The sequence below is a fragment of the Diceros bicornis genome, chromosome 11 (assembly GCF_020826845.1).
Source record: "Diceros bicornis minor isolate mBicDic1 chromosome 11, mDicBic1.mat.cur, whole genome shotgun sequence".
In the NCBI taxonomy this organism is placed as follows: Eukaryota; Metazoa; Chordata; class Mammalia; order Perissodactyla; family Rhinocerotidae; genus Diceros; species Diceros bicornis.
In genome coordinates this window covers 16,104,945-16,131,651 of record NC_080750.1, presented here as the reverse complement: position 1 = coordinate 16,131,651, position 26,707 = coordinate 16,104,945, and the positions used below count along the sequence as shown (strand labels likewise).

At 35.1% G+C, this 26,707-nt stretch overlaps 1 protein-coding gene across 5 annotated transcripts in view; it reads right to left on the bottom strand.

Moving 5' to 3' along the window:
• AFG2A (AFG2 AAA ATPase homolog A) overlaps positions 1 to 26,707 on the bottom strand; it is a 326,176-nt gene that overhangs the window by 285,044 nt on the left and 14,425 nt on the right. For all 5 annotated transcript variants that reach the window (XM_058550013.1, XM_058550015.1, XM_058550011.1 and 2 more), the window contains 2 exons: positions 24,925 to 25,180; positions 1,111 to 1,265 (listed from right to left, as the gene is read on the bottom strand). In XM_058550013.1, the coding sequence (XP_058405996.1) occupies positions 1,111 to 1,265; positions 24,925 to 25,180 (411 nt within the window). The remainder of the gene's footprint in view (positions 1 to 1,110; positions 1,266 to 24,924; positions 25,181 to 26,707) is intronic.

Below are 26,707 nucleotides of genomic sequence, written 5' to 3'. Positions count from 1 at the left end.
TTTCTTTCTATGTTCATTTTCTAGAAATATTAATATATTCAAGAGGCCACTTTTTCCCTAAATATCAGGCCCACTTTGGTCATGGAGGACATAAAGATCACCCATGCATAAAAGGTAACTTTTGTTGCACTTGTGGTGATTTGACAGAGAACTGTGCAAAGACTGTCAGTGATGAGGGTATATGTAAAAGAACCCAAGGAAACATTAGGCATCATTAGTAGAAGGCATCATAATTAGAAGATTTTTTTGTTCTAAAATTGGCCTAGTTGACATTTTCTTATAAAACTAAACACGCAATTAGTATACAACCAAGTGACTGTACTCTTGAGCATTTATTCCAGAGAAATGAAAACTTACATTCACACAATACCTATACATGAATATTCATAGTGGCTTTATTCATAATAGCCCAAAACTGGAAACAGCCCAGATGTCCTTCAACAGAAGAATGGTTAGACAAACTATGGCACACACATTCCATGGAATACTACTCAGTAACAGAAAGGAACAGACTATTGATATACATAATAACTTGGATAAATTTTCAGGGAATTATGCTAAGTGGAAAAAAATCCTAATCCCAAATGGTTGCATACTGTATACTTCCATTTATAAAACATTTCTGAAATGATGGAATTTTAGAAATGAGTGCAGGAACAAGGTAGGTGTGGTTATGAAAGGGCAACACAAGGGATCATCATGGTGATGGAGCTATTCAGTATCTCAATTCTGGTGATGGATACACAAATCCTTATATGTAACAAAACTGCCTAGAACTAAAAACACACACACACACGTACACATAAATGAGTACAACTAACACTGGGGAAATCTGAATAAGATTGGTGATTATATCAATAGAATATCCTGCTTGTGATATTGTACTAGTTTTGCAAGATGTTACCATGGGGGAAACTAGGTAAAGGATACACAGGACCTCCCTACAGTATTTCTTACAGCTGCACTGAATCTACAGTTATCTCCACAAAAATTTCAATTAAAGAAAATTTTTTTAAAGTTTACCGTAGGAAGTTAGTTTCCCTGGAGTCTCAGTTTCTTTCAGGGTTTAATTCAAACAGTATGACTAGCATGGGACTACAAATGACTTACATTTGGGACATCAATTGCTACCTCCCTCATGGCACTGGGCCTGATGTCATTCATGCCGTGTAAGAAATCACTCAGAGTAATCTTCACCACTCCAGCCACCTTGCTGTCAGGGAGGTTAGGCTGTTTCTTCAGGACTCTCCGCAAGGCATAGAGACCTGTAAAGAGAAAAGTAACACAAGATTTATCTTCTACCCCATAAATACAGACTGAACCATTATCAATAAAAATAATAATAAAAAATCCAAACCTCAGGTATATTATAGAATTTAAAATTTTTTGAGCTTGTATGTGTGTATGGGGGTGGGAGGGTATGAAGGGAGATGGAAGAATGTGGGTGATGAAGGCAAAAATTCAAATGCTTAATTTTGGCAGTGAAAATATGACAAACTGATTTGAAATATGAAAATACAGATATTTTACAAACATGAAATAAAACTCACAAAACAACATCCACAGAAAAAGACCATAAAGATTTATCAAAATAATCTGTTTGGAGAATTTCTTTTAAAAGACTAAAATATTAAAATGACAACACACCTTTTGCCTCTGCCGTTTTTGTTAATACAGTCAAACCAGATTTACAAGTTTTGTTAAGGTACTGGCAGAACATCTTAAAGGAAATACTTGGTTGGAAGTTGGAAATGTGGTTTTGGAACTCAAGAGAGAATCAGACTTCAGAATTATGTCCATACACAAGAGATCTGATAGTACAGGAGTGGAAGAGATCTATAAAGGGAGGCTAGAGAGGGATCAGGGATGGAAAAAAGAGGGCTGAAGGCTCAAGCTTAGGAAAGCCCATCATTTGAAGAACATAGGAAGAATGGTGGTTTTAAAAAAAAGAGAATTAATAGGAAGAGATAGAGGAGTAGAATCAGAATAGTAAAATACCGTAGGAGCCAAAAAGATGGTCAACCAAGTCAAATTTAGAAAGATCCAAAATAACTTAAAAGAGATCATGCTGACCTAGAAAGTTAAAGATGCTCAGTTCTTTGTTTTTGCTGTCTGCTTGGAGTTTAAACACTCCACTGTGTCCCAAACCCCTCCCCCCACAACTAAGTTGCCAGATTTAGAGCCCTTTGATCTGTGACAAAGACCTCTAGTCTAGAGGGCAGCAAAGTGCCTATGTACTCTTTGCCTTAGGGTCTTTTTTAATGAAGTGCTATGTTTGTGTTCCAGTGTACAATGAAGTTCCACTTTGAGTAATTTTGGTCTCAGAGACCTCTTAGAAATCCAGTCTGAATATCTGAACTTGCCCTGGGACCCCAGCTAGCTCCATCATTTTTTAATGTCTTTTGTCTAAAATGTTATGCCTCAGCGATTTTTTACTAAATTAAAATGATACCATAATTGTCATTTTACTTGCTTTCATATTTGAACTTTTATAGAGAAACAGAAGCATTGATGCAAGGAAGGCAGACACAAACTCCCAAAAACAGAGGGTTGGGTATCTTTGACCAAGAAAAAACAACGAATGGTGCAACGACACTCAAAAAATAGATCCATAGTAATCTTCCCCAGGAAACTATCAGTGTGAGTCTAATATTCATGGAGGTCTCTGAGATAGTAGGTTAAATGGAAAAAAACTACACAAGAGGAAATTGAGGATATACGTAAAAATATCACTATTTTCTAGGGAAAATTTCTTAGGCCATTCTCTGCAATCTAGAATCTATAAGTCACTTATTTAGGTCTATCTTACAAATACCAATTTGGTTTTTCTGCCTTCCAAAATGCTGAAAGACAATTCTTCTGTCTCTCTCGAATTTCTGCTTATCTTTCAACCAGAAACACTAACTACCTCTTTTCCAAACTATCTTTTTTTTTTTTTCTTTCTCTTTTGTGAGGAGATCAGCCCTGAGCTAACATCCGCCAATCCTCCTCTTTTTTTTTTTTTGCTGAGGAAGACGGCCCTGAGCTAACATCGGTGCCCATCTTCCTCCACTTTATATGGGACGCCGCCACAGCATGGCCTACCAAGCAGTGCGTCGGTGCGCGCCTGGGATCCGAACCAGCGAACCCCGGGCCGCCGCAGCGGAGCGCGCGCACCCAACCGCTTGCACCACCGGGCCGGCCCCTCCAAACTATCTTTTCAAGGATGTTTATATACAGGAAGATAGAGTGTCTCTCTCCAAAGCAAAGGGCAGACATGCTTACTGCCCATTACAAAAGATTCAGGTTCCCTAAATTCAGGGTTCTCCTCCTGTAATGCTACCTAGTGTGGACTCAGATATCACCCCGCCCTCTTTGTGTCACTCTGAAAACTGAGGCTCAAGGAACTGGTGCAAATGCTGCTGCTCTGACTAGATAGGTAAGGAAATTTTCTAACAAGAACTATAAAGAACAAAACAAAGAGAAAAAAAGCAACCTGGAAGAATCAGAGATGATGTAGGAAGAAACAAATACAAGAGCAGTAGTAGCCTGAAAGTTGATTTGGGTAATTTAAGGACTGCAAGTAGTTGGCACCTAGAAAAAAGCTGCAGCAATACTTTTTGCCTCCCCTCCCTGATAAAGCCAAGAACTATTCTTTAAATAAAGTTGAAGATCTACCCAAGAAGGACTTCTAACGAAGTACTGGGATCAACAAGAGAAGCTGAGCAGAGGCTGAGGTAACTCTAGAGCCCATGATGACCATGCAGAGGTAGCAGGGAGGGGAGCTGGCAGTTAATATAGAATAGTATATAAAAGCATTCTTCTTGTAATTTTTTTCCTCTTCCATTCATTTCTGCCCAATCTTTATTAAATCTTTCTGTTTTCTAGGACTTATTATTTTCTAATAATAATGCATAGCTTGTTATTTTTCAACCTTTCTTCACTTTCAACATAATTTCAGGTTGTAAATTTCCCTGTAAGTACTGCTTTAGCTGCATACCACAAATTTTGATATATTTTCATCCTTCAATACTAAATAGTTCTTCATGTGTACATTATAATTCAACCGAGTTATTTAGAATTTTCTAATTTCCAAACTATGAAGGTTTTTAAAGTACTGATTTTTAACTTAGATGAATTTTGGTCAGAGAACAAGGCCTGTATAAAATAAATTTTTTGAATGGCAATTTCATAAATGTTCTATACGTGTTTGAATATGTATGTTGTTGGGTTCAGTGGTCCAGATATATATCCATTAGATCAAGTTTGTTGATTGTGTTGTTCAAGTCTTCTCCATCCTCAACCATTGACAGAGATGTGTTAAAATTCTCTCACTAAAATAATTGTTCTGTTCATTTCTCCTTGTAGTTATGGAAATTTTTGCTTATACATTTCAAACCTACCCTGTCAAGTACATCAAGTTTAAAATAGTTACAGCTTCCCAAGGAACTGAATGTTTTATCAATATGCAGTACTCATCTTTAGATGCAGGAATGCTTTTTGCCTTAAAATTACTTGGTCTAATGTTAACATAGCTGACTATATTCTAAGCCCTACCACTTCCTTTTCTTGCCTTCTTTCAGACTAATTGATTTTTGTTTGTTTTGTTCTTTTCACATTCAATTTTTGCCTTCTACTAGTTTTGAAGTTATACACTCTATTTCTATTATTTCAATGGTTATACAGTCATGTACCACATAACAACATTTCAGTCAACAACGGACCACATATATGAACGTGGTCCTATAAGATTAGTACCATATAGCCTAGTAGGCTATACCACGTAGGTTTGTGTAAGTACACTCTATTGATGTTCACACAACAATGAAATCGCCTAATGACACATTTCTCAGAACATATCCCCATCATTAAGCAATGCATGACTGTACTAGAAATGTTAACACACATATTTAAACTAACAGAGTATAGTTAATCAAGGTAAAGTTAATCATGAGGCTGCAAGGAAATAATAGGTAACCTAGTGAGATAGATATCCCCAGTTATTCTTCTGCAGAGAGGGTTTTTAACATCCAGAGGGAACATCTAAATCTCTATTGTGTCTGTAGTTATTTCCTCCATTCTATATTTTATTTGCATCTTCTTTTCTCTTTCACCAAAAACACCCACTAGTGTAGTTCTGTCTCTTGAATGGACCTTGGTCCGACTTCATAATCTCAAAAATCTTTTCAAAGAATGAGACTTTTTTTTTTCACTTTACTTTGTTGTCTTATTCTCTATTCCATTGACTCTTCCCTTACATTTTTAATTTCCCTCCTCTTTGGGTTTACTCTGTTGATCTTTTGATCTGTTGATCTTTTCCAACTACAGTAGTCACCCCTTATCCATGGGGGATACATTCCAAGACCACCACTGGATGCCTAAAACCAAGGACAGTACTGAACCCTATATATACTACGTTTTTTCCTATACATACATCCTATTATAGCATTTAATTTACACATTAGGCATATTAAGAGATTAACAACAACAACTAATAATAAAATAGAACAATTATAACAATATATTGTAATAAAAGTTACTATAGATTTTAGCAACCTCAGCATACAATTTTTTTCGTTGCCTTATTAATTTGAGAACTTTCACCTTTTTACTTAAAATCAGCACTTTATGGCTTCTCTTTGGCATATCTGAATTGCTAGCATCCCTACTCCTGCACTTTGGGGCCATTATTAAGTAAAATAAGAATTACTTGAACACAAGCCCTGTGATACCACAACAGTCAATCTGATAACCGAGTTGGCTACTGAGTGACTAACAGGCAGGTAGCATATACAGCATGAATATGTTAGATAAAGGGATGATTCACATCCCCGGTGGGATAGTGTGAGACTTCATCATGCTACTCAGAATGGCACGCAATTTAAAACTTATGAATTGTTTATTTCTGGAATTTTCCATTTAATATTTTCAGACCACGATTGACCCAGGTAACTGAAACTACAGTAAGTGAAATCAAGGATAAGGGGAGGACTACTGTACTTGAGTTGAATGCATTTATTTTTAATCCTTCTTGTTTCCTGATAAAATGTATTCGTTATAATTCCCTCTTAGAGAAAATTTAAAACACAGAGTTTTTCCTATCCTTCTATTCTTAGCATTTAATTTCCTGGAGGATTTCTTTCGTAGCTCACACAGAGATTATTTAAGTACTATGTGATTTAGTTTTCAATTGTACCACTTATTAAATTATTGACTCTCGGCTCCAAAACCATGCTTCTATACTCAGCTTTGTGATATTGGGGCTGAAACTCTGTAAACTACATTTCAGTTCCCTGGTAGGCTTTGCCAGTGCTACAGCAAAGTTCTAGAGGGAGACTGCAAAGCTGAAGAGGGAAGAAAGGAATCACTCCTTCCTCTTTACTCCATGGGCTTCTTGCCTGTCTGCTATTCCTGTGACCATCACTCTAGCAACCCCTAAGAGACACCAGCACCAACCTAGCAGTGCCACCTTCTCAGAGGTCTGAGTCAGCCTTCAAAGTATCAGGCTGCTCTTCAGAAGTCTGAGTTACAGCTCAGCTTCTAGGTTTTAAGAATCCCAACCTCTTCCCTTTGTCTCCCCAGCCTTAGGGGTGGTAGCTGCTTCCTGTAGTTGCTACTTCCTTTCAATTACCTAGTTAACAATTTTATAATGGGTTTTCAATTCTTTATAGTAAATTGTCTCTGTAAAAATAACTAGTATAAGTTCTATCTCCTAACTGGATCATGACAGAAATAACAATCCTGAGGGATTTTTTAGAAATATCCTTTTCTTCCCCCCATTATATATAGACTGAGATTTTTTTGAGAGCAAAACTACCCAAACATTTTAGGAGGTTAATGTAACCTTGACTCCAAAACCAAATATGAATACGAAAAAAAATTTTTTTCACTGATGGACATGGGGTAATAGTTCTGAATAAAATATTACCTAACTAAATCTAACAGTGTATTAAAAAATCATATATTCACAATCAAATACAGTTTATCTCAGAAATGAAAGGCCAGTTCATCAGAAAAACCTATTAATTAACTCATCACATTAATTGACTAAACTAAGAATAATCATATAATTATTTTTACTGATGCAGAAAAAATAAGATTCAACATCTATTTATAATGATAAAAATAATTTAAAATATTCTTAGCAAAGTGTGTTTGATTAAGATTATATTCCAGAAATCTTGAGCAAACATTATATTTCCCTATCGCATAATGGGGAAACTTTATATGCATCCTCTTTAAAGCTGGTAACAAGACAAGGATGCCACTATCACTACTACTAGATAATTTAATCGTTGAGGCCTTGGCTATTAAGAATAGGAAAAATGAGAGTGAGAGAGAGGTAAAAAGATGAAAAGAGATAAAACTGCCATTATTTGCATATGACAGTCATCTACCCAGAAAAGCCAAAAACCATCATTAGAAAACTATTAGAATTAAATAAGAGAGTTACGCAAGGTTGATAATCTATAAAAAAATTATCAATATAAAATTTCTCTACACCAAGAAGAGCAATTTTAAAATAGTTAAAAAAAGAAAACCATTCACAATAATCACCAAAACAATAACGTATCTAGGAATTAACATAACCAAGAAAATATAAGACCTCTATGGAGAAAATTCTAATAAAGAGAAAAATACGGATAAAAGGGAGACAGTTCGTATTCTTGGATGGGATGACAATATGACAAAAATGGTGATTATATTCAAAATAATCTACATATTCTAAATGCAATCGCAATCAAAAATGCCAGATGTATATTTCTGGTAAATTAGGATAAACTTTTTCTAAAAATAGTATTGAGGAATAAAAGTCTTACTAAGTCAACAGTAATGCAAATAAATAAACAGAATTTACCTTACCAGATACTAAGGTATAATTAATAGTATTAAAAACAGTGTGTAAAAGGTATAAGACCAGACAGATCACACTGGAACAGAATAGAGTTCAGAGACAAATCCATACATACATAAATTTAATATATGATAAATTCATGATAATATATCATAAATCATTGAGGAAAGGACAGGCTATTTAGTAGTTGGTAATTCAGTATTTAGTACTGAATAAGGGGAAAATTGGCTCATTGTGTAGATCCCCAGGCACTGGGTCTCTAATGAGCTCTTCTGGTAGACAACATTTCATACATGTCACAACTTGTTGCTGGAGGAATTAAACATGTCCTGAGTGACTCCACTGGGAGAGGACTCTTGGAAGCTTGTGCCTGGTCTCCTCCACACTTTCCCCCAGGTGCCTTTTCCCTTTGATGATTCTGTTTTGTATCTTTCCCTTGCACTAAATCATAGCCATGAGTATGACTATATGCTGAGTTCCATGACTCCTCCTATTGAAGAATCAAACTTAGGGGGTGGTCGTAGGGATCCATAAATATTTAGATAAATATAAATCAATAATAACTGTATAAAACAACAACAATAATGTTTTGGGGTAAAGAGAATCAAAGTGTTCCCAAAGTGTTTGCACTGTTCTTGCATTAGTCTCTAATAAGCCAAGGAAACATACTGTAATATATAAAATAACCACTAACAGAAGAGTTAAAATATATAAATAAAAAGGTAATGGGGGGTGAAATAATCAGAATACTTGCCTATTCCAAGAGAACGCGAGAGAAGAGAGGGAAAAAAAAACAGAACAGGTGGAACAAATAGAAAGAAGGTAGATTAAACTTAAGCATTTAAAATATTATCCTAAATGTAAATGTATTATGTACTTGAATTAAAAGACTGACAGCATCAGATGGAATATAAAAATAAAACTCAAATTTGTGCTATTTATAAGAGATAGATTCTGAAATAAAAGAATATAGAAAGGTTGAAAGTAAAAAAAATAGAAAAAGGAATACCATGAAAACATAAACAAAAGGAAAATAGTGCATCTAAATGCACCTATCTACAATCAGATAGACTTTAAGCAAGAGGTATTACTAGACATTTCAGGATGATACAAGGGTCAATCCGCCAAGAATATATAAAATTCTAAATTAATACATACCTAATGTATGTATTAATTTAACAAAGTTTCAAAATATAAAAAGCAAAATTAAGCAGAATTGAAAGGAGAAATAGATAACTTTACTTGCAGATTTTAACACACTTCACTCAGCAGCCAAAAAATATATATTTATAGATATATGTATATTTATAGAAGATATGAAAAACAAAACTAACTCACTTATCCTAATTGGCATACATAGAAAACAATATCCAAAATAGTAAAATATCCATGCTTTCAAGTGTACCCGGAAAATGTACCAAAACTGACCACATGCTGGAACACAAAGCAACTCTAAGTATATTTCAAGGATTGAAATCATAAAGTGTATGTTCTCCTACCACAGTAGAATAAATAGCAAAATCAATAATAAAAAGATATCCAAAAATACACAAATATTTGGAAATTAGTCAATTAGAAATTAGTTATTTCTAAATAACTCATGGATCAAAAAAAAAATCCAATGAAAATTGCAAATTTTTTTAACCAAATAATAATGAAGATTTGTGGGATGCTGCTAAAGCTGAACTTAAAGGGACAGTGACAGGCATAATGCACGTATTAGAAAAGAAAAAAGGCTAAAAGTCAATGAGGTGCTCATCTTATAAAATGAAGAATAAAATAAATCAAAAAAGAAAAACAGTAGGAGAGAAATAATGAAGATGAAAACAGAAATTAATGAAAGAGAAAACAAATGTACAATTGAAAAAAAACATCAGGGGCCAGCCCCCATGGCCAAGTGGTTCAAGTTACACATGCTCCGCTTCTGTGGACCAGGTTCGCAGGTTCAGATCCCAGGCGCAGACATATTCCACTCATCAGCCACGTTGTGGAGGCATCCCACATACAAAATAGAGGAAGACTGGCACAGATGTTAGCTCAGGGCTAATCTTCCTCAAGCAAAAAAGGGGAAAATAGCCAAAGGATGCTGGCTCAGGGCAAATCTTCCTCACCAAAAAAAAAAAATCAATAAAGCCAAAGGTTTATTCTCTGAAAAGGCAGATAAATCCTTTGGCAAGATGAATGAGGGAAATGTGAGAAAAGACACACATTACTGGTGAACAAAAAAGGAGACATCACTATAGAACCTACAGACATTGAAAAGATAATGAGAGGATACTAGGAATAACCTTATACCAAATAATTTGAAAATTTAGATGAAATGAACAAATTTCTAGGGGAAAAAAGCTTACCAAAACTAATACACAAATTAAAAAAGTACATAATTGAATACTCCAACAGCTATTAAATAAATTAATTCTGTAATTAAAACCTTTCCCACAGAGAAAATTCCAAGCACAGATGGCTTCATTGGTAAATGTTACAAAGTATTTAGGGATGAATGTAACACTAAGATTACAAAAGCTCTTCCAGAGAAAAAAGAAGCCAGAACAATTTCCAACTTGATTCATGAGGCCAGCATAACGCTGTTCCTCAAATCTTAAAATGACATTACAAAAGAAAATTATAGGCTAATTTCTGTCATGAACATAGGTGCAAATATCCTAAACAAAACATTAATACATAAATAAAGAATTACACATCATGACAAGATGGCTATATTCCAGGAATGTAAGTTTGTTTTAACATCTGAAAATCAATCAACATCATTCTCCACATTAAGAAAGAAGAGAAACAATATGGTTATCTCAATAGATGCAGAAAAGGAATGTCATAAAAATCAATACCATTAATTATAAAAGCACACTAGGAATAGATGGAAGTTTATCAGATTAGCAACAAAAAACACAGAGCAAATATAATTATTAATAGTAAAATATCAGAAACTTTCTCCCTAGGATCAAGAATGAGATAAGGACAACTACTGTTATCATTTCAATTATATACTATGTTAGAGATCCTAACTTAGCAGTGCATTAAGGCAAGAAAAAGAAATAAGTGTAGAGATTAAAAGGAATGAAATAAAATTGTCATTTGCAGATCATACACATAGAAGACTACAACATGACCATATACATAGAGAACTCAAAGAATCTACATATACACTATTAAAATTAATAAGTGAATTTAGCAAGGTAGGTAGACACAAAGGCAATACACAAAAATTTACTTTTTCTAGATAACAGCAAAAAAAATTATACAGTGAAATTTTAAAAGATGCCATTTATAACTACTTTCAAATAAATCTAAATACCAAAGAATAAATCTAATGAACATTATGTAAGACTTCTTCACATAAGACTATAAAACTCTGAGAGAAATTAAAGACCTAAAATAAACAAAGGGATCTACCATCTTCATGAATTGCAAGATGTTAGCTTTCTCATTCTCTCCAAATTGATCAAGAAATTTAACAAGCCCAATCAAAAGCTAGTTTGGGCGGGGAAGGAAAGCCTAACAAGTTGACTTTTAAAGTTCGAAGCACTGCCAAGGGCCAAGAATAGTCAAGACAACCTTGACGAAGAAGAAAAAAAAAGGAGCACTTATCCTCCACTTACCACTTTTAATAAGGCTAAAGTCATTAATGACATTTTGGTATTTTGCCAAAGCATAAAGAGATAATGAAATAGAACAGAGAATTCAGAACTAACTCAAACTCTTGATTTATGACAAAAGTAACACTGTAGAGCAAAGAAGAATAGATGGTCATTTCTTTAACTGGTGCTAGTACAACTGATTACATACATGTAAACAAGTGAATCAATTATAGATGGTAATGTGAAAGGAAAGACAATAAAAGCATCTTTAGAATGAAAGAAGAGAATATAAGAGAACATATTCATGACAGTGGAACTGACATAGATTTCTTAAACAGGATACAAAATCACGAGCTGCAAAGGAAAAGACTGATAAATTGGATCCATTATCTTTAAATATATTATAATAAATATATTATATAGAGTTACAAACTTCTGTTCCTCAAAAGACACGATGAAGAGTAAAAATGCATACCACATAGTAGGAGAAGATATTTAAAATACATATATCCAACAAAGGTCTCATAACCAAACTATATTAAGAAGTCCTACAAAGCAATTATTTTTTTAAAAAGCAACACAATAGAAATGTTGAATAGATATTTGAATAGGCATGTCACAAAGGAGGATATCTAAATGGTCCATACATATATAAAAAGGTACTCAACCCAGTCATCAGAGAACTAAAACCACAATGAAAATCTGCTAAAAACTCACCAAATGTTGGCAAGGGTGATAAGAAACTGGAACTTTCACACACTACTGATAGAAAAGTAAATTGATGCAATTACTACAGAAAACTTTTGGTAGTATTAACTAACAAGAACACACACAAATCCTACAACCCAATTCCACTCCTAGATATATAGCAACAACGAGTACATTTGTGTACCAAAAGTTATGTGCAAGAATATTCATGGCATCATTATTCGTAATATTTATACAATACAATACAGCAATAAAAATGTACTATTGATGGGGCCGGCCCCGTGGCTTGGTGGTTAAGTGCTCGCGCTCTGCTGCTGGCGGCCGAGGTTGGGATCCTGGGCACGCACCGACGCACCGCTTCTCCGGCCATGCTGAGGCCGCATCCCACATACAGCAACTAGAAGAATGTGCAGCTATGACATACAACTAACTACTGTGGCTTTGGGGGGAAAAAATAAAAATAAATAAAATCTTTAAAAAAAAAAATGTACTATTGCTACACAGAATAAACTGATAGAGCTCTCAAACCATAATATGACTGAAAGACAGTACAAAACAGGAAAGCTAATTAATCTGTGGTGTTAGAAGCAAGAGGAGTGGTTGCCTTTTGGGTTGGAGGAGGACCTGATGGAGGTTCCAGGGCACTAGTAATGCTCTGTATCTTGACCTGAATGGTGGTTATATAGGTGTTATTTACTTTGGAAAATTCATGGATCTTACAGTTTACACACTTTTCTGTACATATGTAATATTTCAGAAAGCAGTTTATTAAAAAGTAGAACATGTAAAAAGTGAAGTAAAAGGGGAAAAAAAAAACTATAAACAAAACCCCAACACAGAAGGTGGTTTAAATAACATTGAGAGCTGATAGTTTCAGAAATTATAAACTGAAGTTTAAAATGATATTTTCTTACCTCAAATCTAAGCATCCATATATATACAATGAAGTTTACCCCTTAATATTTTATTGCTAAAGCATGGAAGTATTAATTTTTATTTATAGTACTCTGTTATTAGAATAATTAAAACTGTGCTGACACAGGAAAAGAAACCCATAAAAATGGTTCTGTGAATAAATGTCTATACAGAAACCCTAATCAGGCTTGGAATCATTGCAGGACATATTTACTAGGTTAACTAGTGTGTGAAATATACTAGTATGCAAAATAGGGATTGTGTAAATGATTTACAGTCCTCACAAAGAATTTTTATTTGCCAGAATATGTTTATACAAATGCATACATTTGGTATGGGAGTAGGGGTTTGAGTAAATGAGAAAAGAATAGGACTTGAGGAGAGATAAGAGGGTTAGTCATGTTAATTAATACGAAATTATTTTTAAAGAACAGTTTTCAATAAGAGAATTACTCTTCTGTACCTGTATTACCTGCCAATTCAGTTACAATTCATATTACAGCAAAGCAACTATTAAAATATCATATCATGAAGCCACTGAGAAGATATATTCATTGACCACAGGTTACTCTTTCATAGGCACTCTTCTTCAATATTAACTCATCTATTCATTCACTCAAAATATTCACTAGAATCTCCTAGATATAATTAGTTTATTCGACAAATGTATTGAGCTCCTACACGCCAGGGTACGCAAGAGCAAGAAGGCAAATAAACCTCTCATAGCGCTAACAGTCTAACAGAGGAGACACATAATAGGTAATTATTATAAACTGTGTCAAGTATTATGACATGGAAAGAACAAAGTGTCACAAAAACACATCTAACCCAGTTTAGTAGGATTAGTGACAGTTTAGAGTTAGAAAACCCTTGCAGCACTCATTTGGTATATTTCTTTATTTCACAAATGAAGAGAACAAGATGTGTGCCCAAGCTCAAGTAGTCAGACCTGAAAAATCAGTTGATGTTAAACTGATAAAATGAGAATTGAGGCCAAAGAGGCAGCACAGTATTCCAGGCAGAGGGAACAGCATATATAAAAGCCTAGGGACAAGAATAAGATTACGAGGCTCTATAGAACAATAAAAGACAAAATCCCTGTCCTTAGAGAGTTCACTCTTACAAATATGAAAGAACATGTTTTAAATCTAAATCCAACTCTATTAATTTGTTTGCAAATATGTGAGAAGATAAAAGTATAGCAGACTGTCAGAAAGGGAAAAGAATAATATGGAAGATGACAGATTCGCAAAAGCAGTAAAAACGTAACAGGGGATCCTGGAAATTCCTGCCATAGGCCTTCAGATTCCTTCACACTCTGAGGTCCTGGTTCTATGATTCTAGGCTCTATATAGAGGTACTCTATTTTATACGACAAATGCTATTCTTGAAAATAATGTATAAGTTGAAACAGAATTTACATGAATTAAATGTTAAATGTATATAAGAGCTTACAAAAATTAAAGATCCCTGGAGCTATCATGTTAATGCAAACAATCCTTCATGGTCCTAGACCTGCCACTAGCTCAGATGTCACTTTAAATAAGTGTTTTTGGCCATCAGTTATCTCATTTACTATATGGAAAGATTAAAACATATCTTCTCTAAATTAGTTTTTCAGCTTTAAAATTCTACGATGCTAAGCTTAAATTATTAGACATCAACCATTCCTAATGAGGCCATACTAGAATCTATGCCAAGAAATTAAATTTTTAAAAATACATATATTTTTATAAGCCAGAAGTAAACAATTAATTAGATGAGCAAATGGACACATGTACATCATCAAGGAATACAGCTTAGGGCAAGCAATCTATAACATTTCCTGTCCTTATTAAGTTTAAAGTTAATTTTTAAAATGTAAACAAAAACAGAAGCAATACTCCTATGTTCTTAAGAAACACAACTTTGAAACAAAAAACAGGTGTAGCTAATTTAACAATAAATGTCATTTTGTTTTCATTATTTTATTTTCCAAAGTTTTGAGAATGGAAAATAAGATGCAACGAATAGAAGAAAAGGCAAAATGCCTCAGGCAAGCCTAATGCCAACACATTTTTTCCAGTATATGACATGTTCCCCCTCAAGCCTCACATCAGTCTCCAGATATAATCACTTCTGGACAAGGGCAATTACTCTAAATTCATGCTCTTCAAAGCCAACTGCTCCAGATTCAATCAACAAACATCATCTTGCCCCACACACATAGAATCCTACTATTTTATATTTGATGCTTGCTAAATTGTGATGTTATTTTTGATACTGCAATTAAGTTCCTTCATTAGAAACTAGCAATGAACTTAAACTGATCACAGGAGCAATAATTCTTTTAGAATTATGACTACCCTACAGACACTTCATTATGTGAAGAAGTAACATGAAACATGGGCATCTGGATCTCAGATTTGAACTGTAAAAGTTGAGCATAAAATTTCCTAATAATATACTCAGGCACATGAAAACTGAAAACACGCATAACAAAATCTAAGTCTCCCTTTTTAAAATGGACTTTCCTCAAAATATCAGAACTCCAGAAAATTTGTTTTATCTGAAGTCGTCACTCTCCCTCAACTCAGTATTAAGTACAAACAAGATGATAAGTACCAGTTGATACATCACTGGGAGAGTTCTCATTGCTCATTAATAGAAAAGAAATCAAACAGAACACCCTCAAAGAGGGTATTGTGGTTCTCACTTTATTTATATTACAAGTGACTGGTGTAACTTAAACTGATCAGAGGAGCCAGGTCTATTCTGAACCCCCATCACTTTCAAAAGTTGCTTTTAAAAGGCACTACGGAAGGCACACTGGTCTCAAGACCTGAATCTTGGCCAAGACTTGACTAACTGAGCTTGGATATATCACAAAGTCTGTCCTTGTCTATGAAATAAGGGAACGTACTAAATGATTTCTGAGAGGGTCTTCTAGTTCTAAAACATCAGGATTAATACACTTCGCCAGTCCTGGGTTTCAATAAACTTTCCTAAAAATATAGCTTTAAGTTTCCAATTTTTAATATCAAATTATTTACTTACCTGGCTTACCAACACTATAAAATGCTGAGTTTTAAAAAATGGATAGTTGATTAGAGCACAATTCTTATGCCAGGAAAAGGCTGAAGATCTAGGGCTTGGTAGACTAGAGCAAGGCCCAGGTAAGAGAAGAGGAACCAGGAAAATAATGAAGGAATATAATCTCATCTGGCTTTCACCTGCGGAGGGGGTGGGCCAACTCTATTTATCCCTTTTTATAGAGGGTACAAAAACCCTAAATGATAATACACCGTCAAAATTGAAAAAGTAAGACAATCACTATCTCTGTTTTCTCAACTTTCAATCACCCCTCAATTTATTGCAATTTAGCAGCTAGCCACAGGACCCCACTATAACTACTCTCTTCCAAGGCCCCCATGACCTCCCAGGTAAGAAACTAAGCACTTGATGTCACTGTGGTCTCTAGTACTGTGGTTCCTGGCTTCACTATTTATTTCCTGTGTGATCTTGGGAAAGTTCTTTAACCTCTCTGACCTAAGTTTCCTCAGCCATAAAATGAACATAACCTCATAGAGATGCTGTAAGAAATGCATTAACACATGTAAGGCACTTCAAACAGTGGCCTACACATTGCAAGTACTTGATCAGTGGTTTCTACATTATTTCTAATTACTTCCTCCCTGAAATCTTCCCTCATTTCATTTGTTACCGTGTTCTTTGGGTTCTCCTCCCATGTCTCTAGCCACTCCTCAGTCTCCTATACCAGATCTTTGCTAACAACCCAACGTTTAAATGGTGTTCCTCAGAACCCCTCTTCTCTCCTCATTAGCATTCTAAAACCTCCCTGATCATTCACAAATACCCGACACACTGTAATTACCTATTAAAACGGCTGAACTTCCCTGTGCATCTTGAGCTCTAAGAGGAGAGGGTCCAAGTCTGTCTTATTCACTGAGGTAGCCCCAGCACCCAGTGCACTGCCTCGCTCAATGAACGAATGAATAAATGAACTCTACTCACTCTCTCTCAGGGATCTCATTCATTTCAATGGATTCAGTCACTATCTAACTGCTAACAACTTCAAAGTCTGTATCTCTCACCCAGACTCTCCCCATTTCCAAAACCTCCAATTCCAAGTCCTGCACCCTAGACAATGTAAAAAATAAAGAGGGGTGGGAAGTGGGGGATGGAGCAGGCAGGAAGAAGATAATGGCAATAGTCTAGACAAGAGCAGTGAAAATAGTTTAAAATTTTTTAAAAGGTTAAATTCTGAATAAATTTTGAAAACAGAGCTAAAAGGATTTGATAAAGGAAGAGTCAAGAAAAAAAGAATCAAGAATAAGTCTTAGAAATAACTTGTATTTAGATAAGACTGATTTTATTTTTGTGATTGTTTTAATTAGAAAGAAAACATTTCCTTAAGTTTTATACTTTTATAGTCTTGGCAAGCAACTCAGAAAATTTTCCACTAGCAAAGTAAATGGTATATATCACTTAGAGCTTAAACAGAATCAAAACCACCACCTGTTTTTCTGAAACAAACCACTCAGCTCCAGTCATCTCAAATGAACAGTAAAAGTAATATTAAGATACCGAATTCACTGACAAAAAAAATTTCGATTTCTTATATAATATCCATAATAATTATGCAGTAGGATAAATCCCATCACAAATATAACTATCATATTTCAGAATTACAAAACAGAGGGGAAAATTCACTGTTTTATGAGATATTATATTGCATAACTGCTTATTTATCCAGCTACAATCATAAATAAAGATATGATCCCTTATGAAATATATTAATTAGAGTGATAACTGTGATACATACATCAATTTAATTTTGTTGCTCTACTGCAGGCCTATGGTAGACTCACATGTATGGCAAGGAGGGTAGGAGAGGGAAGAGACTGATTCTGCCAACGTATGACGTGAGAGCTCCCAAGTTCAGCAAGAAAATCTATCAGGTAGGCACCTCCAAAACAAGCCATATCTACCTCTAGTCTGCATATTCTTATTGCTAGGTGAGACTTTTACTGATTCAGATTCAGTAAAAATCACTACTCTAGCAAGGTAAAGGATTCTGCCAGTTTTCCCTGATATCTCTTGTACTAGCATAACCAAAATACTTCATAAAATATCAGGAATACTGTCAAAATTCAAATAAGCTTCCACCAGAGAAATGCATAAATATTCATAAAATATAAATTTTTTTTTTTAAAAAAAAGAGAACGTGACATTTAACAAGGGTTTGTATAAACCATGACCACTGCTGCCAGACTACGTTTTTAAACTTCATAAGAACTCTTAAAAGATATGTTATCCCTATTTAGCAGGTGAGGAAGCAGAGTTCAAGTGGTTAAATGGCTTGTCCAATGTCTCTCAGCTGATCAAGGGTAGTGCTAGCATTTGAATCTAGAGCTCACCATAAGCTTTCCACTAAACCCCACTATTTCCCTGGACTTTATTAAAAAATACTAAATTTTTGCAGGATCAGTATTTTAATTCTAACTTAGAAAACAACATTGACAGAATTCAAAAAAGGTGGAAAATGTTGGAAAGAGAACCTTTCATGAGAGCTGGACTGTTATGTATTTTGCACATAGTAGATCCTCCATAAATTCCTGTTAAAATAAGCTAATGAGGGTGAGAGGAAGGGCTAACAGCTATAAATATCTCAGAACTCTGGTACAAGACAGATAAAATTTTCCATCTCAAAAAAGTTATGTTATAGCAATTAGATTCAGTATTGTTACTAGACCTACTTAAGTGTTATAATGACAAAATCATTGTTTAAATAAGAGTTTTAATTCTTCCTGTTCTGCGATGCTATCTTATCAAGGCCCAAGTATTTTGTATGAACATGTTGAAATGATGTGAAATCAACAAGGATGCTAAAGATAAATTCTTAAAGATGTGAAGCAAATACTTCCTTTCACTGTAAACAAAATGACTGAGTTCACTTCTTGAAGAAATCAAGCTCTATTTATATTCACTCTCCTGAAATGGCACAGGCAGCCTTAGAAGGATAAGTTTATAATAAATCCCTATATTTGGAAAACACTGTTGCTAAGCATCTTCTAACATTCAGCAGAGTTTATATAATTCATGTCTCTGCTACATAATTAACATTTCATGTTTTCCAAAAAACTGTGGTATGCTTATCTATGTTGTTAACTTAAAACATTATAAATTTTGAGGGAATTAATAAAAGGCTATGCAACTAATTAATTAGAAAGGCAGCCTAATCCCAGGAGGAATACAAACATAGACATTAAATGTCAGGATGTGTCAGAGTCGAGCTTGTAAACAGCTTGTCCACTTGAGATAAAACATTTCAAAATTCAGCTGCTCTTTGCTTAAAAAGGTGAGCTACAAAACATTAGGCCTTTGGACAAGTCACGACATATCAAACCACACTCTAGCTCAAAAATTAATTATAAAGAAAACATAATATTTGAAAATAAGTTTCACGCCCAACCCTCAACACTGAACGTTTTATCTGCTCAGATAATAAGAGATCCAAGTGTTGAAAGCAACACTACTGTAGTATTTCCAACTTTCATATTCATTATGGAGAGAAAGTTAAAAGATACGGAAAATATTTAGTAACAGTGGCATAAAAGAATAGAAAAACTGAGAGTAAGCACAGTGCAAAAGATGCAGTATCACCCTTACAAACTATGGAACAAACTGTAAACCATCTATCCTCTGGAAAAGCATGCAAAAATAAATATATACTACAAGGATTTTGATCTTTTGTATTAGTATCCCACAAACAAAAACATTTAGATTACAAAAACAATCAGGAACGTAGTTCACTTAGGTTTCATGAAATTCTGAATCACTTCAATGTATACTACTACTAGACATCTGTGCACCACTTTTTGTTAAAAGGGCAGAGCTTCTCCAACCAGAAGGCAGTCCAGCAAGAAGGAAAACCATCTGACAGCAACATACAAAAAGCTCAAAGAACACACAGGTCCACAAATCATAAGCAAGCAAATGTTCTAGGAAAAACACATCTATATTCTTATTTGTATTCTTAATCATTAATTCTTAACTGGTGGTTAAGAATTGTTAAGAACGATTGTTCTTTGTTAACTGGTGGTTAAGAATTGTTTCCTTAATTGTGGCTTTTCTATCCTTCGGAATTATCCGTCATTTTTAAATTTTATTCAGAACCATTATACATACCTGCAAGACAAACTCGGACACTCATTGTCTCCTAGAGTGGGAGGTTAAATGATAATAGTTTGGAATAGTACATTACTATCACATAAAAACTCTGGAAAGAAACTCAACTCTATCAGAGGTAGTCAGAGAATTACATTCCCTAAATCTAATCCAGTTATTTAAATCAGTTACAGAGAATCTTCAAAAATCGGAGAGCTGGTTCGCCTAGACCAAGAATAGCATTCGTTGTATAAAATAGAGTACCTCTATATATAAGAGCCTAGAATCATAGAACCAGGACCTCAGAGTGGGAAAGAATCTGAAGGCCCATAGCAGGAATTTCCAGGATCCCTTGTTACGTTTTTACAGCTTTTGCAAATCCGTATACCTATAAAGGTAGCAATAACCACTTGGAGCTGTTTCTTCAACACAGAGCAGGAGTTTCTGCAAGCACCAGTGGAAAGAAGGAGATGACTCTCACCAGAGGTTTAAAAACAAAACTAAACCCAACTCTGAGGTTAATAAACATTTTTATTACTCTACCAAGGGGAGTGGGGTGGTAATTATGTCTCCCAGCTTTCACATATAGTTCTCATATCAAATACTTATTGAGAACCTATTATGTACCAGAAATCACTAATAGTGCCTCTACATATTAAGACAATACCATGACTCTTGTTCAAACACAATGATTCTAACTGTAATTTTAAAGTCAATGTAATGATTGTGACTGCTTCCACCTGCCCAAGGAAACGTAACATGTTAAAAAAAAAAAAAAAAAGCACCAATTCAAACTTCCCTAGGCAGTCATTTTAAAAGACTGAGAGCCATTCAAATTATCGCCTAATAACTCCTCTAAATCTAGGTAGGATGCAACATTAAATGTTCAATTCTTTTTATTTATAACTAAGAGAGTAGTTCAAATTTACCATACAGCTGAGTTTTTTCTTCCTATGCTCAATGCACACCATGCTCATAGTATATGGGGATGCCTTTGTATGTTCAATAAGTGGGATACACTTATGCCCATTCAATAGCACTTGGAGCATAATTCTACTGCTTTTAATGTTTACAGAGTTTTCAAGTTGTTTTGTCTTTCCTTCTGAATCACACTATTAACAAATATATAATTTACTCAAGTCAAGACCTTAGTCAGAAATTATAAAATTGTTTCCACGAGAAAACGCAGTTAACATCACAAGCAACATTGTGTCTTAGTCTGCTTGCAGAATTATTTCTAAGAACACTGTGGGACAAAGCCCTGACTAACCACCTAAGTTTAAGTCATTCAAACAAACAGGTACAAAAAAGAAGACAATGAAGTACAGAAAGGCCAGGTGTATGAAAGTAGCTGAGGCTAGGTTAGGATCAGTGAGTAACTTGGGTATTTATTATTTCCCCCTTTCCTTTTTCTAATTCTTCCTATCCTTTCTCCACCCCACCACCACCCCTGCCCAGCCCCGCACCCCCGCCTTTTCTTTCTGTTCTCCCTTATGTCCAGGGAATGTCATATTTACAAGGGAACTCAGAGATCATCTACCACAACCCCCTCAATTTACAAACGGAGAAAACTAAAGTGCAGATAAAGCAAAGAACTTGCCCAAGATCACAAGCCTGATTTTAAAGGCAGGTCTGTCCAACTCTCAAAATCCATTTTCTACTATACCCCTGTGCCTTTTTAGAAAAATCCCTTGCAAAAAATTCGAGCACACTACTCTTAAACTTTATTCTGCTATATAAAGTTAGAGAATGACACTACATAACACAACATACACTAGTATTTAAGACAGTATACACAAAACCACACAAATATATTTTCCTTACTGGACACTTTTAATTATAACACTAATCTTTTTAAAAATTACATTCTCATAGTCTGATTCATTGCTAGATTAGAGAAAAATAGAATATCAGTTCAATACTTGATAATTTGAAATTATTACTAAGTCACATTAACAACAATTAATATTTATTTACTGCTTGTATGTACCAAGTACATCCTTTATACTTATATATATACATCTTAATATTGAAGGCCTCTCTCCACCCTACCTTCTGATCCTTTCACAACTTTTTCAATTAAATGTAACATAGTAAGGGGTAGAATTTCTCAAATTTTCTTGCCATTTTCCTAAGGCTCTTGGGGATATTACAGTGCCCATGAAAGTAAATGGTGCCATTTATTTCTAGTATGTGGATTACATGTTCACTTTTCCCCTAAAAGTCTCAGGACACAGCTTAATTTGTGGACTCTACTTACTGTGAAGAGATATGGTTATTTTCTACTTTATAAATTGATTCAACCCTTAGCTTCACAGACTAAAATTAAATCAAAAAGCCTTATGCCGCTCCGACAAAAATCTTTGCTTTACGATTTAATTTTGACTAAGAGGATGGATTTGGAATAAGATGACCTTGAGTTAAGTTCTAGTTTAATACTAGCTGTGAGATCTCTCTTGACTCTATCTGATATTTACATCACAGGATCAGTGTGAGGATTAGATGCAAGAATGTTTTCCCTTTCCCACCTTCTCACACTCCTCATTCTGCCTGTAGAACCCCTACTTTCTCTTTAAGCTTCTTAGACGTCACTTTTTCTACATAACCATAGCATTTCCTTCCTCCATAGGGGAAGTCACTACATTTTCCACAGTTTTATGAGTACATATCTCACTGTATAAGAAGTTGGTTACACGGGCCGGACCCGTGGCTTAGTGGTTGGGTGCGCGTGCTCTGCTGTTGGCAGCCCGGGTTCGGATCCCAGGCGCGCACCGACGTACCGCTTCTCCGGCCACGCTGAGGCCGCGTCCCACATACAGCAACTAGAAGAATGTGCGACCATGACATGCAACTATCTACCGGGGCTTTGGGGGGAAAAAAAAAAAAGGAGGAGGATTGGCAACAGATGTTAGCCCAGAGCCGGTCTTCCTCAGCAAAACAAGGAGGATTAGCACGGATGTTAGCTCAGGGCTGATCTTCCTCACAAAAAAAAAAAAAAAGAAGAAGTTGTTTACAAATTTCTTTCCCTCATCAGATAGCGTGTTTCTGAACAGCAAGAATCCCAGAGCCTTCTAGAGTACGTGAAATATAATAGAAAGTCAAAAAATGTCTGATAAAGGTTATTGAAGATTGAATCCTTGCCTAGATGCCATGGGCAAATCCAAAAGCAATGCCTACATAGTAATTCAGACTCTTCATTATCACCCAATGGAATGAAGGAAGCAAAGTTATCCACTGATACTTCTGCTTCTTGATCACTTAGGGAATTCATTACCATGATCAAGCCCACCATATCTTGTGAAGCACAAGAAACTAGACAGAGAGGGACCTTGTCCTAGACCATAATGTATCAGGAGACTGTTTATATTTGGCTTGTAGTTTACATAACCTGTAGTCTCCCCACCTGTGAGTCTTCTCACATGGAAATTGTGATAATGATCAAACAGAATGAAACAAAACTCCTTTTCTCCACCAAGAGGAAGATATTCAAAGATTCCTAAATATCTCTTCCAAGTTTTCTTCTCTATCTGTTTTTCCTTCTCTAACCTCTTTTCCTGCACAAATCAGGCCAGATTAGAAGGATGAAAGGGCTAATGGAAAGGTCTTCAAAGCCTACTAAATTAGATTAACTATGAATCAATGATTTGGAGGTAAAAGTTACCATATTTCTATGCTAAATTTTCTAACTAAATTTCCAACTCAAGATTTTCATTTCTTCTATTACCTACGAGGGTTAAACTTTCTTTAAAGCACCTTATGAAACATTGGGATAGGTCACAAACTGGAAAAACAGAAGGCCACAACTTAAAAAAATTCCTCCAAAGAACAAAAAGGACTTAGAAACATATGCCCACACAAAAGGAGGGAATCAACTTAAGGAACCTAAGATTACTGGCAAACAAGAGATGCTTTGAGGTATGTGACCAGCCTTTAGAGGTTACCAGAAATAAACCCATTCTCTCAGGACAAAAAAAAAAAAGACTATCAGCTATTTTTCAGTAAATTCTTACTTGCCTGATCAAATATTTCAATAGCTTAAAAAAACTGCTCTGATGTGAATACATTTTCCATGGTTGAAATTACTCTGAAAAATTAATCTTACACAAAGGTCAACAGGTCTTAAGGGCTTCCAAAGTAACTACACTTATGCCATGGTGAAGTTCTTAAAGTCAAGGAGTCAAATGATTATTTCAACAGCCCTTAAACATTTTCAGACTTAAACATCACTGTCACATACTCTGAGGCATCGAATTCTTAGGTTTCACTAAGTACTTTTTCAGCACTTCAACAAATACAAAACTGCTCCTTAAGGAAAATTCTGATCCTCCTACAGGCACTTCTCCCTAATTTCCAGGGCACAATATCAATAAACACTATCATCATGAATACTGCCATTAATGGATCCGTTTACATGTGTGTGTGCATGTACATGTGTATGTGGGTGTGTGTATACTTAGGAAAAGTCTGAAGGTATACATGCTACAATAGTAGTTATCTTTAGGAGCCAGGATTAAGAGTGATTTTTATTTTTTTTACAGTTTTCTGAATTATCTAGGTTCTTTTCAATAAACATATATTTTATGATTAGAAAAAATTAGCTATTTCCATTAAGAAATAAGTGATATATAAATTATCAGCATGTAAATAAACCAGAGTTATTAAGTCCATCAATACAGACTTGCTATAGCAAATCACTCTCACCTGCTTCATTACACAAAGCTTTCAAGTCTGCTCCAACATATCCATGAGCACTATTTGCCAGCTGTAGCAGTTCACCTTCAGTGAGCAAATGGGGAACTCTTTGCAGCAGTTTCTGGAGGATATCTAGCCGGTCCTGAGCATTAGGAACTCCAATTTCAATCTCTTTATCAAATCGTCCAGGTCTTCGGAGTGCGGCATCCAAAGCATGAGGGCGATTTGTGGCCCCAAGGACCAATACCTGTCCTTCACTTCCTTCCTAACAAAATAAAATGAAAATTAAAATGTAAGCAAGTAAATAACTAAATAAATACAAATATAAATATATATAAATATATATATAGGCACTGGCTATACAGACAAGGATGGATCTAACTGTTCAGACTGCTAAGCCCTATCCCTTACACTTTTATTACTTGTCCCATATTTTCCAAAGTTTAACCTACATGCTCCCTCACCTAGAAAGTTTTCCAAAACTTACCTCTCCATCTATTGTAGGTGATGTCTCTCCGACCTCTAGCATCGTAACTACACCATCCTCATGAACAATGACATATAATACCCTACCATATAGTTGTTTTAATTTAATTGTTTTAAGTTGTCCTTTTCCCCTACTTGAAAGCAAAGGTTATGTCCTATGTATTATTCAAATAGAAAAAGGCTCTATTATATGGTTGTCTAAGAAATCTTTTTCACATATGGACTGTCTCTTTTTTATTCTGATAAATTTTTAAACTCCCGAAAATACAGACAACAATATAACCAACACCCAAGTACCAGCCACCCTTGAATACATATGGATTTTTACTCTCTAAGAATGAAATCTGGAACAAATTATCAAGAACTACAATCATGATCAGCCACCTGTAGAAATTATCCAACATTTATCCAAAGACCCAAGTGTAATCTCACAGAGACAAGCTTAACTGGAAGGTGATTCAACTTAAGAAAACTCAAACCTAATCAATTACACTAGATGTGCCAACAGAAAAATGCATGGATTACACTGAGTCTACAAATTATGAGTTTAGAAGATAAATGCAGTCCCTTAAACATTTTCAGACTAAAACATCAGTGTCACATGCTTCCAGTCCTGCCCAAAGGCAAGAATACCAGTCCATAGCAGGCCTGTCCTAGCGGCAGAGAAAGACGTAGCAATGACATAGTGATTAAGATCCTCCAACACAGAACCTTCCATCTGATTTCCTACTCACCAGGAACCCTTCTAATTATAATAAGAGCTCTCCACATATATTTGCCTTCAGGGTGAAAATAGAGTCATCCATAAACGAAGATATTTGGTCTGCTTAATAATTTCCTCATTGTAAACAGATAAACTGGCATCCCAGTTTACACATCAGTCTCTCGTGAGTGTTATTAACGTGGGTCAGTCCTCGGGGCCCCACCATCTACAATACACTAACAACATTGAATTCTTCAGCTTTATAAGCTGAGAATCAAACCTCGCACATGATGATCATACCTAGGTACTTCCCCAAGACTGTCAACCAGGTGGTCATCCAGCCTTCCCCAGGTAATGATCCTTCTCTTGTGTTACTCTTAAAATTGTAACACACGTTAGCAAATAATAGAGACTGAATACCAAACCTTCATGCTATTTTCACACGTTTGGTTTCTACCAATAGGCAGTAAAAACCAGAAAGTTCTAACTGTCCAGCTATTTAATGTGCAAAAGGAGGGCTTGGGATTACACGATTTCTAAAATTTCTTTTAGTTTTAACATATTATGATTCTAAAAAGTGAGTTATTTACAATTCTGCATAAG